At 40.0% G+C, this 17,757-nt stretch overlaps 1 protein-coding gene and 1 long non-coding RNA gene across 7 annotated transcripts in view; one reads left to right on the plus strand and one right to left on the minus strand.

The window, feature by feature from the left end:
- LOC144312288 (uncharacterized) overlaps nucleotides 1–17,757 on the minus strand; it is a 98,118-nt gene that overhangs the window by 62,518 nt on the left and 17,843 nt on the right. For 5 of the 6 annotated variants that reach the window (XR_013377776.1, XR_013377775.1, XR_013377780.1 and 2 more), the window contains exon 2: nucleotides 7,465–7,588. This is a non-coding gene — a long non-coding RNA (uncharacterized LOC144312288). Of the gene's footprint in view, nucleotides 1–7,464; nucleotides 7,592–17,757 lie in introns of all 6 variants that reach the window. The other variant, XR_013377778.1, reaches the window with a different exon arrangement.
- SRGN (serglycin) lies at nucleotides 1,590–15,807 on the plus strand. Its single transcript, XM_077894792.1, has 3 exons — nucleotides 1,590–1,749; nucleotides 10,728–10,872; nucleotides 14,867–15,807. Exons 1-3 carry the CDS (start codon nucleotides 1,674–1,676, stop codon nucleotides 15,120–15,122), a joined length of 477 nt encoding a protein of 158 aa, XP_077750918.1. The 5' UTR covers nucleotides 1,590–1,673; the 3' UTR covers nucleotides 15,123–15,807.

The following is a 17,757-nucleotide window of genomic DNA, read 5'->3' on the forward strand; positions in this document are numbered from 1 at the left end:
TTTATTTATTTATTCATGAGAGAGGCAGAGACATAGGCCGAGGGAGAAGCAGGCTCCCCGAGGGGAGCTTGATGTGGGGCTCCATCCCAGGACCCCAGCATCACCACCTGAGCCAAAGGCAGACGCTCAACCACTGAGCCACCCAGGCGCCCCTGAGCCATTTTCTAAGAATTACCAAGGCCCATAAAAGAAAAAAAATGAAGGACGGAAATATAAAAGGCCGCCCAAATGACCACGGTGAAGCTCGAGCTCTACCAGTTCTGAGGCTTTGCAGGGTTTACGGAAGGGGATTAGTGTTCTGCTGCCAGGGTTTTAAATTGGGAGATAGGGTTAAAAGGGACCGACGATGAAGGCTGTTACTTCAAGCTGAAACCACTCTCCACAGTGGGGAGTTCACTGGGTTTGTGAATTTGGGGGCTGGTTCCAACTGAAGAGGAGCCCCCGCCACCCTTCTAGCTGGTTCTGAGGACCCTCATGGACTTCACCACAGCCACCCAGCGATTAGGTTCCGAGGCCTGTCCTTGGCAGGAAATGGTAAAGGAATCAGCAGGAAGCTGAAGACAAGAGAAGGGAAACTCCTCCCTCCCGCCAGAGGTCTGGAGGGCGAGTGTGTGCCTGGCAAGGGGGCCTGTAGGGAGAGGCACATCCAGGGGGAGAGCCTTGAATAGAAGGAAACAGTGTGCACCCCCGGGGCCAGAATGCAAGATAAACTCCCGTGTGTATTGTCTATACCCGGGCTTCCTCTGGCCTCCAGAAGTGTAGGTATGATCCCCAGGACCTGGAGAAGGAGGCAGAGGCCAGTGTGTTTTCTTAGCTCCAGCAGCCCACTGAGAGGACCCCCCACACACACATCTTGTTTCTGATTCCTTGGCTTCTTCCCGGCCAGAGGACCCCAAGATCAAGTTGGGCAATTCTATCAAGAGAAAAGATGAAAAGTATAAAAGGAATCAAATTGATAAGAAATACTTTGTGTGAAAGAGCAGAGAAATGCAAGATTTTTTTTTTTTTCCTGTTTTACCTAGCTCTTGGCAACCCAAAATCCTCACTCACTGTTGAGGTAGAGGGAGAGCCAGGGATCCAGTGGAAGCATCTGTATCCAATAAGAAACCAGTTATCTGAAATCTGAGAAGACTTATTTGTAGATGAGAACTCAGCTTTGAACTTTCACTTCTTGAGCTTGACTCCGTGAGTTATGCTAAGCCCGATGAAAAAGAAAATTAGTACTTTATGATGAAGGTCCTCAGCGATGAAAAGGCAGCACCTTAGCTCCCACTCGTCCCCAGTACAGCAGACTCTTCAGCAAACTTGTGTTTAGATTATTTATTGAAGAAAGGAAAAAGACTGTACTGAATGTTGATTCTACTGTTTTAGTGGGAAAAAATTACTAATAGGCAAGTGACAAACAACAAAACTTTTGAAAAAGCAGACCTGGGGAGAGTCCAGTGCAGTTTCATAATGGGTATGAATAGTTAGTTTGCTGTCTTCTTCTTTTTTTTTTATCGTTCTGGGTTTTGATGTGGATCTCTTTCTATTTGTTCAGGAAATTGTGACGTGTGTTCTGGGCAGGGTTTGAGGTTTTGGAACTTTTTCTAAAAGGGACAGAGTGCACCCTGCTACATTTCCTAATCGTGAGGTTGGTGTGTGAGCAGTAGAACTGAAGTGAACTGGTCACGATGCAGTTGCTCCTCCAGGGCAGTAGGCTTGTACTGGCTCTTGCCCTCCTCCTGGTTTTGGATTTTTCAGTTCAAGGTAAGACCCAGGAATCTTGTCCCCCTGTAATCTTTGTAAGCCCTGGGGATCCACACAAATGATTGTATTCATTTTAAGGTACAGAATGTATTATATTATGGGAAAGGAGGCAAAGAGAAAGGATTTGGGGGGTGGGCTGAAGTCCCTAATGCGAGTTTGGTTAAGTTTGGTACCAAGAAAAGTGAAACTCTGAGGCAGGTGTAGCCTTGTAAACTCTCACAATGATTGCGACTCGCTATTTTATTGTTGGATGAACAGGTATAGTCAATGAACTTTTAAAAATTCAAAAAGGAAAAAAAAATTCAAGAAGGTCAACTGATGAATCACTAAATTCTACCTTGGAACTAATCATACACTATGTGTTAATTGAATTGAATTTTACGCTACAAATTGAAAAAACTCAAGAAAGGAATATAGAAAATGACCTATCTGTTGAAGATAGCACTGCCGAGTGTTTTGGCATGTTGATCTGTCCCTAAGGGTTTATATCAGTCCCAAGTTTTATTTTATATTTTATTTATTTATTCATGAGAGACACAGAGAGAGGCAGAGACACAGGCAGAGGCAGAAGCAGGCTCCATTCAGGGAGCCCGGTGTGGGACTCGATCCCAGAACCCCAGGATCACACCCTGAACCGAAGGCAGAGGCTCAACCACTGAGCCACGCAGGCATCCCAGTCTCAAGTTTTAATATATTATGGTGGTGTCGTAATTACTGCAACAGTGGGAAATGACAGATATTAAAAATCAGAGTAAATTTCTATTTTTTCCTTTTTTTTTCTAATTTAGTTCTTAGTGAAAATTCAATTGTGGTTAGACATAGTACAGACCCTCCCAGTTTAAAGAGAGACCAAAGAATTTTAGTGTTTGTGCTGTTGCTCGGAGATACATTACATCTGGAAATTTCTTGTTAGATTTCTTTATCATTCAGGGTTGTTTAGTCAGACTGAAACAACTTCTAATCCTTATGACTAAGATAACAGAAAGGATCAGTTTGTAAAAAAAATATAATTTTTTCTCCTTTGGTAAATAAGGGATTATGTCTAAATAAGGCAGAAGGTCATGGCCTGATATATAGATGGGAGAATTTGTAGTAGAAAAATATTTAAGTTCCCCCAATTTGTACAGGAAATATCGACTCACAGTGACAACATATGTCCTGGATTTATTTCTTCAAAGTGACTTCTAGTTGTCTTGTTTTTACTTCTGATGGAAATGAGATCGTACAGATAATCTCACATACATTCATTATGTACTGGAAATTTATAAAATAATTTTCTTCTTGTTATGCAATTATTGAAAATAACAGCAAGTGTTGCTGAAACTTTTTTACTAATCTGTATTTTCTAAAGTACAAAACATTACTGATTTTAGGGAATAGGCTTGGATCTTTTAGGGAAAATCTTGAACTTGATGAAATAATTCCCTAATATGTTCTGACAAGACCCAGAGTAATGAGGTCTATATGCAGACCTGAGTGACCAGTTGGTGGTGGTGGTGAAGGGTCTACCCCTGCCAGAACTAAGTCAGTCTTTACATATTCAAGATTTCCCCCAAAATATCACATTCCCCACTACGATTCAGTAGGTAAACCTAGAATTGAAACAAAAACATTCCTGGGTGCCTTGATGGCTCAGGTCATGATTCTGGGGTCCTGGCATCCAGCCCCGCGTTGAGTCAGGGCTCCCTGCTCAGCAGGGAGTCTGCTTCTCCCTCTCCCTCTGCCCCTGCTCATGCTCTTTCTCAAATAAATAAATAAAATCTTTAAATAGACAAAAACGTTCCTTATGTAGTAGGTGATTCATCAGAAAGAAGTGAAGAAATCATTATGAAATCGTATAAAGTACTAGCATTTATGTCATCATCTGGTAGGTTTAGCTCTTTGTTGGAAAAGGAACCAAAATAGATAGAATGAATGAACTGAAAAACTAGGGTATTTCCAAAGGAGGAGTGCACTTGGTGTTTGGAATTAAGGGTTTGTGCCTACATCTGAATAAGAAGGGGAATAGATGCCCACCCATGGCTGCGTGTGTGACAGCACCTCAAGGCAGTAATGCAGAGCCACACCACTATTTCCCCATACATTCTTGTGACGCCAGATAGGATTTGATAGTATTCTTTCACCATCTTAAAAAAAAAAGTTTAAATATTTAAATCATTGGTTTGACTGCACTGCTCAAACTAGGCTTTTGGCTTGTTTTTACTGAACATATTCAAAACATCTTAGGTGACTGTATTAGTTTACTAAGGCTGCACAGTACCCAGACCGGTGGAGCTTAACAGAAATGGTTCCTCACATTTCTGGAGGCTGGAAGGCCAAGATCAAGACATCAGTGGAACTGTTTTCATTCTGAAGCCTCTCTCCTTGGCTTGCAGAAGCCCATTTTCTGTCTTCACATTGTCCTTTCTCTGTGTGTCTGTGTTTTGATCTCCTCTTCTTAGAAGGACACCAGCTTTATTGGATTAGGGCTCATCCAAATGAACTCATTTTAACTTAATACCTCTTTGAAGGACCTATCTCCAAATACAATTCCATTTTGAGGTATTGAGATTTAGGACTTCAACATATGAATTGAAGGGACATAACTCAGCCCATATCAGTTACTTTAAGTCAAACCCAAGTAAAGACATGATGTAAAATCGTGTCTATCAGGTGCAAAGAATGGGAAATTTGGCATTGCATGGGGATCCTGGAGAGCACAGGTGGCTACCGATTTAATGTAGAACTCTAGGGGATTACTGATTATTGATAGGGTCTGTGAATCCTAAACTCTTTTATTACCTCTTTTTTAAAAAGATGCCCATAAAGAGAGAAAATGGAAAATCCATGAGCAGGTGTGGCCGGATCATGCACTCACTCCACACTCTTATAGTAGATACAGATTCTACCCATGTGTGCTGCTATTTGCACAGTGATTTCATGTTTGTTCTCTTGTAAATGATCATCGTATTCCCTATGAGGAGGAATTAACATCAATTTATAGAGGAGAAAACTGATCTTGCATTCACCACCTCATTTGCTCTGCAGATCAACCTCTTGCAAAATATTTGAAATTTGCTTTAGGCCATTACAACTAATTAATACCAGACAGAAATGGTCATCTGATTTCAGGGCAGAATTAACTTTCTCCTGCAACTTGGCTGTCTTCCAGGTGGATTAGAGATTTTCTTTCTTTCTTCCTCTCTTTTTAAATATCTTTTTCTTAAGTAGGCTCCACACTCATAATGGAGCCCAATGAGGGCTTGAACTCATGACCTTGAGATCAAGAACTAAGCTGAGAACAAGAGTCAAGTGCTTGACTGACTGAGCCACCTAGGCATACCTTTAAGGATTTTATTTTTAAAGTAATCACCACACCCAATGTGGGATTTGAATTTATTACCTCAAGATCAAGAGTTGCATTCTCTATGGGGTAAACCAGCTATGCACCCCAAGATTTTCTTTATTTAAAACAAAAAACTTTGCTTTGACTATAAACTTGTTATGAAGTTTACCACTGAATTGAGGGATAGAGAGTGAGAAATTGAAAGTAAACTTAGAACATAAATAGTTGTCAAACCATACAAGGGTGGGGGAACCTTATCTATCTTGTAGAGTTGATTGCCCAGTAGGGCAATGATGTCTGTTTCAATGCTACCAAAACAATGAACAAAATGGTCTTTTAATCACCCCCCTCATGGCATTTTCTGCTTAAGTTTCTGTAACACACCTGTAGCAACTCTCCAGTAAGAATAGAAAATTGGGGGGTGCTTGGGTGGCTCAGTGGTTGAGCATTTCCCTTCAGTTTAGGTCACGATCCTGGGGTCCTGGGATTGAGTCCCGTATCAGGCTCCTTGCAGGGAGTCTGCTTCTCCCTCCGCCTATGTCTCTGCTTTTCTCTCTCTCTCTGTCTCTCATGAATAAATAAATAAAATCTTAAAAAAAATAGGAAATTAGTAAATTGTGATGATGTTGGAGGGGAAATTTGGTACTGTGATATAAAAAGATGCAGAGAGGAGCATCTGGCTGGCTCAGTTGGTAGAACATGTGATTCGATCTCATGGTTCTGAGTTTGAGTCCCATGTTGAACATGGAGATCTACTTAAAAAAATAACAGAATAAAAAGGGAATAAAAATATTTTTGAAAAAAGATGCAGAGAGATGACTGGAGTAATGTTCATTCACAGAAAGCATTTTTGTAAAGCAGGACTAGCAACTGTGTGTGTGGTGAGGGACAGTGAGGGAAAGAATTCTAAATAAACACCATTCTTTTCCCTGGAATCCAGCAGATCTAGTAGGTGGGGCCTTTGAGAAAGATAACCTTTGTGTCCGCTAGCATTCTCCCTTTAGTTTTTTTTTTTTTCAATTATGGTAATCGTAAGACATTTCTCTCAAGCAAGATAAAGTTAAGGTATTCCCACAACGTCAGGGGCTGAAAGAAACTGTTGAACTCACATCCTGCCAACATCCTTCAACAAATATGCAGGGAACTTTGTGTCTGTAACCATGCTCTTTATTTAAAGCCTACTGAAAAGGATTAGCCCCAAATTAGATAAACTTGGTGGGAGAGAGGGAGGGGACCTCTATCTTTGGTTTCTTCACAAGTTTTTATTTTTTTAAAAAAAGATTTTACTTATTTATTCATGAGAGACACAGAAGGAGAGAGGCAGAGACTTAGGCAGAGGGAGAAGCAGGCTCCATCCGACTAGAGACTCAATCTCTGACTCCAGGCTCACGCCCTGAACCAAAGGCAGTTGCTCAACCGCTGAGCCACCCAGGCGACCCTCTTTACAAGTTTTTAAACAGCTTTACTGACATAGCCTTCACAAACCATACAGTTCATCCATTAAAGCATTTAGAGGCGCTTGGGTGGCTCAGTAGGTCAAGTGTCTGCCTTTAGCACAGGTCATGATCCCAGGGTCCTGGGATTGAGCCCTGTTCCCTGCTTGGCAGGGAGTCTGCTTCTCGCTCTCTTGCTCCCTCTCTTCCTGGCTTGTGCTCTCCAAGTCTTTCACTCTGAAATAAATACATAAAATCTTAAAAAAAAATACAGATACATGCAACTATCACCACGGTCAATTTTAGAACATTTTTATCACCCTCTGAAGCAAAGCCCCTCATTTTTTAAAAAAAGATTTTAAGTAATCTCTACACCCAAAGTGGAGCTTGAATTTATAACCCTGAGATCAAGAGTCACATACTCTACCAACTGAGCCAGTCAGGCACCCCAAGAAGTCCCTCCTTATACATTTCAAAAGAAATTTGAATTCTGGGGAGTAATTTTGTATTTTAGAATTTGTTTTCACTAATTTGCCAGAGGTGCATTTGTTATACCAGTGAAAAGATATGGTCTTTCACCCGGATGCTTCCTTACAAAGTTTTAGTTTTACTTTTCTGTTTAACTTCCTATCTATGCAAAGATTACCTCAGTTTGATATTTAGCACATCAATTGCATGTAAAGGAGAATGCCTAGACCTACTCTGTCCACCAAGCACTTGAATTGTGGCAAGTCCAAACTGCAATGTGCTATAAGCGCAAAATATACCCCAGATTTGGAGACTTACATGAAAGAAAAATGTAAGATACTCCTTAATAACCTTTATATTGTTTATATGTTAAATTGTGATATCTGAAGAAATTGGCTAAGTAAAATGTGTTGACATTACTTTCATTTGTCTTTTTGACTTAAAATTAGGTCTGCTAGACCATGAAAATTCGATACGTGGGTGTCTTACCCTATTGGGCAGCGCTGTCCTAGCCAGCAGAGTGTGAAGCCGTTGCCCTCTGCTGGAGATGTTGGATTTTTTTATGCTACCTGCAATGCGGGGCTTCTATGTAACAACCAGGTCCAAACTTAGGCTGCTTCAGGAAAGGATCAGTGAAGGAAAAAGAAAGAAAACATATTAAATGCCATGCGCAAAGATTTGTGCTAGATGTTTTACATACTTTTGTCTCATTTGAACGGGAACTTTTTGGGACACTATTATTCATCTTTGAAAGATGAATGGTAGAATGAGTACTTAAATTTTGATCTCTATAAGCTGTCCACTAGCAGAGATTGGTTCCTTGGTCTTCTTCCTCATCAGGGAAGTTACCATTTAAAGAGCTCTGACCATGGTGGTGGGTATTATTCTAAGAACCTAGCATTTATATCTCGTTATTAGATCTATTGCTGTCCCCATTCTATGGATGAAGAAATTGAAGTACAGGGAGGTTAAGTAAGTTGGTCAAGGACAGAAGACAGACAGTGGGTGTCATCTTGCTACTTTACCTCCAGTCTCCAGGCAGTGACAGAGTTAACCCATTTTGTTTTTTTTTAATATTTTATTTATTTATTCATGAGAGAGAGAGAGAGATGCAGAGACACAGGCAAAGGGAGAAGCAGGCTCCGTGCAGGGAGCCCGATGCGGGACTCGATCCCCGGGTCTCCAGGATCAGGCCCTGGGCTGAAGGTGGCGCTAAACCGCTACACCACCAGGGCTGCCCAGTTAACCCATTTCGAATGACTAGCTACCCCAGACCAATATGGTAAGTGATATTCAGGAACCATGGGGAACATTGTGATAGAACAGTAGTTACAAAGGAAAGAAAGATAGGAAGAAAGAGAGAAAATGGGAGAATATTTACTTTCTACATTAGAATCTTTTATTTTTTAAAGGAATATTGTTAATTATAAAAGTTTATAAGACAAAATGAGACATCACCAGAGTCCACCGTTATATTTCTGAGTTATTTCCTCAGATTTCCCCCTAATATCTGTTTGTAGTAGTTGCATTAACAACTATTATGCAGAGTGGTAATTCTGCTTTTCCACTATTTTTATTTTTTATTTATTTGTTTTTAAAGATTTTATTTATTTATTCGAGAGAGAGAGAGAGAGAGAGAGAGGGAGAGAGAGAAGGGCAGAGACACAGGCAGAGGGAGAAGCAGGCTCCATACAGGGAGCCGGACATGGGACTGGATCCCGGGTCTCCAGGATCACACCCTGGGCTGAAGGTGGCGCTAAACCGCTGAGCCACTGGGGCTGCCCTCCACTATATTTATTTATTTATTTATTTATTTATTTATTTATTTATTTATTTATTATTTATTTATTTATTTTCCACTATTTTTAAATATAGATTTTCCTATGATGGTCCAGAGTCTTTTCTATAACCACTGCTTTTTTTACCATTTGGTCTATATTTTCTCATATGAGTGCCTCATTATCTCAGTATTTGCAGATGTTTTGATATAGTTATTTCCTCTTTGCCTATTTTAAATAAATAATAAAGTGAACAGCTATATGTATCTTTTATACATTATGTTTTATTTATATATCTATAGATATTTAAATATATATCATAAATATATTGATGCAATAACTTGGTAATGCTGTATTTATAAAATTAATCAGAGATACTAGCTAGGACAAAACTGAGCACAAATTGACAGAGACTCATAAAGAAAGGATATTTTCAAAAAGTTCTGTGGTTCTGCAATCTCTTAAGAACAAAATCCTTGGTCATCCTATTGAGAGGTAAAGTGAACTTGACCTTGGTAGAAGCTCCACATTTCAACCTCTGATAGCTGCTGTCAGAAGAGAACAGGACATAACTTGTGCATACTTTCCTAGAAACAGATACCTCGGGGGAGGAAAAAACCCTCCAAACTCCAAAATTCATGATCTCTGGGGATGTTGAGAATGAGATTAGGGGTAATTTTTCTTTTCTTTTGTTTGCTACATTTTTCAAAATTTCCCAGAGTGAACACATATTTTTTTCTAACAGAAGTGTTATTTTATTTTTTTCATAAGTGTTATTTTAACAAATAAAACCAAAAGCAGTCTAGATGTAAGGAATATCTAAACAGACTGTCCTCCCAATTAGTCCTTGAGTTAAAATGTTGTCAGGAAACCCGCGGACGAGTTGCTGTATGAATCCATTTATGTAAAATTATAGAATATAAAATGTAAACTAATTTATAATGATAATGGATTAATGGTTGTAGGGAACTTGTGGGAATGTGTCAGGAGGAAGGAAGGGACTAGGCAGGATTTTAAAATGGCCTGAGGAAGGTTCCACAGGTATACAGATATGTCAAAACATTAAACTGTACACTTTAAATGTGTACAGCATATGTCATTTCTACCTCAATGAACCTGTTAAAAATAAATCATTAATTTTGAATAGAGAAGGCATATATATGGCTCAAAAATCAAAAGCTTGAAAAGAATATATATATATATAAATATTTTTATTCATTCATGAGAGACACAGAGAGAGAGGCAGAGACATAGGCAGAGGGAGAAGCAGGCTCCCCATGGGGAGCTTGATGCAGGACTCGATCCCAGTACTCCAGGATCACGACCTGAGTCAAAGGCAGATGCTCAACCACTGAGCTACCCAGGTGCCACTCAAAAGAATATTTTGGAGTCAGTGTCCTTCCTTCCACTGTCTTCTGCCTGCCAATTCCCTGACAGAGGCAGTTTGTTGTGTATCTGTTCAGAGGTTCAAGATACATATATTTAAGCATATATGTAAGTGTAGTCTTCAAAGCACAAACACACAAATGTTATAACACAATGCACAGTGTTCCTTACTTTTTTTTTCTTACTTTCTTTTACCCTGGAGAATCTATATCAGTATCCAGAGAGCTGCCTCATTCTTTCTTTCTTTCTCCTTTTTTTTTTTTTAGATTTATTTACTTATTCTTTTAGAGAAGTGAAGGTTTCACAATTCACCAGTAGCAGAGCTGGGATGTTACTACAGGCAGCTGATTGCCAAAACCTATTCTAACCTTAAACTCTGGGCTACTTTTTAGGGTTGTTGGGAGGACAAGTGTATATAAAAGGTTGGCACACAGTGCATACTCCTGTTACATTTATGATCATAAAACCTGCTCACACTTTATCTTCTACCAAATTCAGAATCAATTTAATCAAAAATTTCTTAGGGACAGAGTGATTAGAAGCTGTGTATGAGATACTTATTAACCATGTGGGTTCCTGTTTGGACAGGTTCTCCTGTGAAGAGAGCCACGTACCAGTGGGTACACTGCAGTCCTGACAGTAATTCCGCAAACTGCATTGATGAAAAGGAACCAATGTTTGACCTACTTCCAGGTGAATCCAACAGAATCTTTCCTCCGACTGACCGTTCTTCGTAAGTACACTTTCTCTGATTTTACTTTCACCAACCTCTGTTGAGATCTTGCCTTGGAGATGGGAGCATTGTCCAGAGTGTTTTTCTTCAGGCCCTTGCTTTGATGGTTTGGTTTTCATTGCATGGTACATGGTAAAACAGTACTGTATTTACTGGTATATGAGTGCAAGAATGCATGATTCATTTATACTTTTGCAAGGTCTTTTCATGGTAGCAAGACAAAAAATCAAGTACTCCTCACCAACAAGTATTGAAAACGACTTAACGCTATTCTATTTATATAAGTAGAGCATGTTATACATTAGAATCCAACAGAAGTCTGTCAACTGAATAGATAAACAAAACATAGTATATCCCTGAAGTGGACTATTATTTGGCCAAAAAAAAGGAACAGAGTACTGATACATGCTATAACATGGATGAATCCTGAAAACATTATGCAAAGTGAAAGAAACTAGACACAAAAAGCCACATATTGCATGATTCTATTGATATGAAATGTCCAGAATAGGCAAATCCATAGAGGTAGGAAATAGATCAGTGATCACTGGGGGCTGGAGGAGAAAGAGGAATACAGAGTGGGGAGTACAGGTACAGGATTTTTGAGGGGTGATAAAAATGTCCTGAGATTAGGGGCACCTGGGTGGCTCAGTGGTTGAGCATCTGCCTTCAGCTCAGAGTGTGACCCCAGGGTCCTGGGGTCAAGTCCCACATGGGGCTCCTCGCAGGGAGCCTGCTTCTCCCTTTGCCTCTCTCTGGCTCTCTCTGTGTGTCTCTCATGAATAAATAAATACAATATTTTTATTTTTTTATTTTTTAAAAAAGATTTATTTATTTATTCACCCAGAGAGAGCGAGAGAGAGGCAGAGACACAGGCAGAGGGAGAAGCAGGCTCCATGCAGGAAGCCCGATGTGGGACTCAATCCCGGGTCTCCAGGATCACACCCCGGGCTGCAGGCAGCGCTAAACCGCTGCGCCACCAGGGCTGCCCTAAATACAATATTTTTAAAAAATGTCCTGAGATTAGATAGCAGTGATTAAAAAAAAAAAAACCCAAGAAATTAGGGGAAGGAAGAATTAATGGGCCATGACTTGTCAAAGAGAAAGCCAAACCTTCTTGATCAAACAAAACCTGCTTTGCACTTGCAAAAAAAGATACCAGTAGGAATTCTTAAGTAACAAAAATTGAATTGTCTTAGAATCAATGATTTCAATGAAGATCAAGGTTATAGAACATGCAGCAAAAATATATTATGAAAAGGATAATCATAAAAAGTTTAATCTTTAGATTTAGAAGATTAAATCTAGAAAATCACTCTCCTTGAAGCAGGGTAAATAAATCCTCATGCCCAAACCAGGTAAGGCCCTCATCCTGGTGACTCTCTTCATCACTGGCATTTGCTGCATGAGAGAGGATATCACCATCCTCAAAATGCCACTCTGCAATCCTGTTTCTGTGCTTCTACTTTTAGTCCACAGAATTAAGCCTGAAACTGAGTTTATAGCATTCTCCATTATTTGAACTCATGAGTTTCCATAGTAATTCATTTAAATCTAAAATGTTAGAGGAATAACGCAAGTTTTACAAAACAACTATTTTACATCATTTCTTCTCTTCTTAAATCTCTATGATCCGGCAGCCCTGGTGGTGCAGCGGTTTAGCGCCGCCTGCAGCCCAGGTTGTGATCCTGGAGACCTGGGATCGAGTCCCACGTCGGGCTCCTTGCATGGAGCCTGCTTCTCCCTCTGCCTGTTTCTCTGCCTCTCTCTCTCTCTCTCTCTCTCTGTGCGTGTCTCTTGTGAATAAATAAAATCTTTAAAAAAAATTAAATCTCTATGATCTTCCCTTTCCTCAGCCAGGAATTTTTTCTTCTTACTCTCACACTCCTGATACTTAAGAATGAATGAACAGTCCCTGCTCTTATATTGGTCCTGGGCCCATTTGCCCTCCTATCCATTATTTCTCCTTTTTCCTTCTTGCTCTATTAGGTTGGGGGTGGGATGAGGGCTCATCCTATCGTCTGCCTTTCTTAGGCTCCCAGATTTGTGGTTGAGTTTGGTGAATGGAAGGCAGAGGAGGGAGACTGGGGTGCATGGGAGGCAGGGAGAGACTGGTTGTTTCTTCTCAATCCCAGCCTTGGGTGGCACCTCTGGCAGGGCTGTGTCATCCATGGCTTCAGCTCCCACCAGATGCTGGGCTCAGGCAACACCACCATATTCTATTGTTCCTTTAGCCCAGAGAGAGAAATAGTTTCTGATTGTCGCTCATCTCTGGGTTTCCTATTTGGCTTCCACTGCTTTTCCATCACCTGTATAAGTAATTTCCTGTGTTAGATACTTAGATGAGTTTCCTGATTGGACTCTGATTGTGGCAGCTTCTAAGGCCACTTTTCCTTGTACTGGGTATCCTATCCCCACACATCTTCTCTAGGACTTCAGTTCTGCGATTCCTCCTCTGAGCCTAGGTTCTCCTTCCCATAAGTGTGCTGAATTTCTCTAGCATCTTGTACAGTTAGGTAAAGTCTCTTCTTTGACTCTGCATCCTTTCCAGCTATTGCTCTGTTCTCTGCTCCTCTTCCCAGTAACACTGAAAGGGATGCTTCCTGTCTCCCACTCCGTCTACCCCTTCTGCTTGCTTGAACTTCTACTCAGAATGCTTGCTAAGGTCACAGTTACTCCTGGTTAACACCACCACTGTTTACTTACCTACTTCTCTACTTGGTCAACTTCATTACCTTCAAAAACAGTTGACTGCCTCCCTCCCCCCACTGCTTTGAAATGCTTTCTTCTCTGGGCTTCCATGGCCCCACCTTATCTTGAGTTTTCTACTTCCCTCATTGTTCTTTCTCCTCTGTTCAATGTTTAATGTATTGGTGTGGCTCCAGCTCTGTCCTGGACCTCTTCTCTCTCTGCATGTTTTTTTTTTTAGGTGGCCACATCCTGTTCCATGGTTTCTACTATGGGTGTGCATGTGCACGTGTGTGTGTGTGTGTGTGTGTAACCACCACATCTGTTTCCAGCTCTGATGCCTTTTTCCTGACCTCACAGTCTAATCTCCTGGTCACCCTCTATTACATTCTTCTATTTCACTTCTCTGCAAAAGAGAAGTAAAAATCGTAAATCATATTTTCCTGATTTATTCCTTTTTATTGTCTGTCTGCCCCAATAAGTTATAAATTTCTTGAGCAGGGACCTCATCTATCAATCACCATTCTATCCCAGGCACTTAGAACAGGGATCAGATGTTTAGTATTTACTGAATGCACGCATGAATGATGCTCTAATCTGTTATATGGCTCGTAGTTCCATTATTTCCCTGGAAAAAATGTCCCACAGACTATGAAACTAGATTTTTGTCTCTGATACTTAGTTGCCTTGTTCTACCATTGAGGGGTAGCACCATTGCTCTGGTCTTTGGTGCTGTGTGGACTTCTAACCACAAACTGAACCCAGCTGAATGAATACACTTTTTGAGAGGAAACTGAATGTCAATATGGAGGCAAACATAATATTTAACTTGTTCCAAAGAATTTAAGAATGAGTTTGTTTAAGCACTGTGTATTATTAGATGTTTTGTAGAAATTTTAAATTAGAAAATAATGTCATCTGTCTGGGCTAACTTACACTTGTTTGTCCTTTCTTTGATGGGAGAAAATGGGAAAAGTCATCTTTTTAAAAAAATAAATGACCTCTTAAAAGTAAATTTACCAAATATAGGAATACTAATTATAAGAAAATTAGCACTGTTTATATGAGTCTGCAATGCATAGATGTTGATTGATAAATGCAATGAGTTAAGTATAATAACTATAGGCAAACATGTAGAAAGATTTCATTTTTTTTGTTTTAAAGCACTGAATAACTGGGAAACTTTAATTTTTAATTTGAGCAACTGGATGGCTACATTAATTTTCTATCTTAAAAAATTTATTATGATTATCCTTATGTCTCAAGCTTTACTGTTTTTTTTTTTTTTTCATTTTTCTATCTTCAGAATGTCAAGATCCCAGAACTTGAATGATATCTTTCCTATTTCTGAGGACTACTTTGGATCTGGCTCTGGCTCTGGCTCTGGCTCAGGATCTGGAAGTGGCTCTGGAAGTGGCTTCTTACCTGAACTTGAACAGGAATACCAACCAGTAGATGAAAACAATGATTTTTATGATAACTTTAGGCCTCTTAAGAGAAATCTGCCCTCAGACAACCAGGACTTGGGCCAAGATGGACCAGAAGAGGATTTTATTATATAAAAGAGAGGGTTTCCCATCTTGATGTCAGGGAATGCATTCAATACATTTTATGTACCATAGTTAAGTGATTAATTTTGGAACAAAAGGTTTTATAGAAATTTTAAAACATCTGAAAAAGAAGTTTAGGTTTTATCACCCTTTTTCCCCCCTCATGAATTCTTTTTTTTTTTTTTTCCCCTCATGAATTCTTAAAGCTTCCTTTATCTATCCTATTGTCCTGGAAAATACCTGTATTTCCTTTGTATCATGTTCAACCAATATCACTATGAAATGAACCAGAAAGCCCATGTCTATAAAATTGCTTTAAAGAATAAATTATACTATTTAAAAAATTCAATTTGAAAGGCAAATTGACAGGCAATATTTCTGTAAGTCTTCAGAAACATGACTCTGGTTGTGAATTATAGATACGTCTTATCTCTTATGAAAACCCAGATGAAACACACAGTGAATTTAGAGTGGGTTTTTGACAAGTCCAGTGTAAAGTGTACTGCTCTTATGTTACCATCCAATGTGTTTGTAGAGCTGGTGGACATTGTTGAGAACTACGATTGCTGTTACAATGAGACACTTAAGACCCAAATTAAAGAACAGCTGTACTCTCATTACTTCATACTGCTTTACTTTTTCCTTAGATATCTGTGTATTTTCAATCGTTACCTTATTAAAGCAGAACTATAACCAATGTGTTAAGCTGTCTGGGATCTCTTGTTCTAAACTCAGGAAATAATTATTTCTGTTCAGATGTTTCTAGAAGTCTTATTCATAAAATATCTGTGAGATTATTTTACAGAGCAGTTTGTAACTAGAATCATCCTATTAACTAGCAAATCAAGGGGTACCTGGGTGGCTCAGTGGTTGAGTGTCTGCCTTTGGCTCAGGTCATGATCCCAGAGTCCTGATCAAGTTCTGCATTAGACTCCCTGCAGGGAGCCTGCTTCTCCCTCTGCCTGTGTCTCTGCCTCTCTCTCTGTGTGTCTCATGAATAAATAAATTAAATAAATAAATAAATAAATAAATAAAGCCACCATGTAGGGCACCTGGGTGGCTCAGTGGTTGGGTGTCTGCCTTCAGCTTGGGTCATGATCCTGGGGTCCTGGGATCGAGTTCCACATTGGGCTCCCTGCAATGAGCCTGCTTCTCCTTTGCCTATGTCTCTCTCTCTCTCTCTCTCTCTCTGTGTTTTTCATGAGTAAATATTCTTTTTTTTTAATTTTTATTTATTTATGATAGTCAGAGAGAGAGAGAGAGAGAGAGGCAGAGACATAGGCAGAGGGAGAAGCAGGCTCCATGCACCGGGAGCCCAATGTGGGATTCGATCCCGGGTCTCCAGGATTGCGCCCTGGGCCAAAGGCAGGCGCCAAACCGCTGCACCACCCAGGGATCCCTTCATGAGTAAATAAATAAAATCTTAAAACCTGAAACATTTGTTTTAAAAAAACCCCAAAACTAGCAAATCAAGAAAACAATTATGGGAAAGCAAGAAGCTTATTCTTGTTCAAGCACTTCCTCTTCTCGAAGCCTATTCCCATCTCTGTTCCCCTGAGTTCTGAAAAGCTTGCCAGCATCTTTGTCATGAATCTTGCTCTGCACAGTCCAGATCACCAATTCAGAACTGAGGATTTATTTAAATCAATCTCTGCTGAAAAAATCCATCTTGTTCAAGGCCACACACTTTCCCAGGGCAGAATGCATCTAATGACTAGTTAATGTAGACATCTGAATGCCAGGTGCTTCCCGAACTTGAGGAAATTCAGAAGGACCATCACAGATTTAGAGCTTCTTCACAGGTCAGCCAATACTTCGTTGGGACTGCTTTGCATGCAGTTTCTTCCTTTACTTAGTCTTGCTTCCTTTCATTCCCCTTACAGATACCTATCCTGAGAGTGCTCCCTTAGAAACTCTCTACATTGCTCCATGAAGAATCCAACCTTTGACAATTGGTGCCCGGAGGGGTAGAAAGCAGATACTAAAATGGGATTTATGGGGCACCTGGGTGGCTCAGTCAGTTAAGTGCCTGCCTTCGGCTCAGGTCATGATCAGGTCATGATCTCTGGGTCCTGGGATTGAGTCCCTACTTAGTGGAGAGTCTGCTTCTCCCTCTTCCTCTGCCCCTCCCCACCTCTCATGTACACGCTCTCTGTTTCTCTCTCTCAAATGAATAAATAAAATCTTTAAAATGGGATTTTTGGAGCTAGATCCCCTGCTGCCTGGCTGGCAATGAGGACCCCATTCCTGGTCATAGATGCAGCACAGGTTGTTAAAATTTTCACTGATGATGGACTGGGATGGTATAACAGCATAAGGAAGTGTACCAGGGTGTAGTATATGAGGCATTGAGAAATATGAGGAAGTAGTAACATAAAGACAATAGTATTAGATGGCTATTGCTGGAGGCAATTAATACTTTTTAAAAGAGACAATGAAAAATCAAGGATAATGAATTAAAGGCTGAATATGAATACAAATGGGCTTCCTCTGCAGCATTCTGGCATACGTCAGACATGCTACAAGTTCAGTTCCAGACCACAATAAAGTGAGTATTGCAATAAAGTGAGTCCAATGAATTTTTTGGTTTCCCATTCCATGTAAGAGTTATATTTACACTATACTGTAGTCTATGAAGTATGCAATT

Source organism: Canis aureus, chromosome 4, assembly GCF_053574225.1.
Source record: "Canis aureus isolate CA01 chromosome 4, VMU_Caureus_v.1.0, whole genome shotgun sequence".
Classification (NCBI taxonomy): Eukaryota; Metazoa; Chordata; class Mammalia; order Carnivora; family Canidae; genus Canis; species Canis aureus.

Bases quoted from the DNA above. Each gene is read 5' to 3' on its own strand.
- SRGN (XM_077894792.1), top strand. From the start codon at position 1,674: ATGCAGTTGCTCCTCCAGGGCAGTAGGCTTGTACTGGCTCTTGCCCTC. The intron at 1,750-10,727 runs GTAAGACCCAGG...CTGTTTGGACAG, and splicing joins TTTGGATTTTTCAGTTCAAG to GTTCTCCTGTGAAGAGAGCC. The intron at 10,873-14,866 runs GTAAGTACACTT...TTCTATCTTCAG, and splicing joins CCTCCGACTGACCGTTCTTC to AATGTCAAGATCCCAGAACT.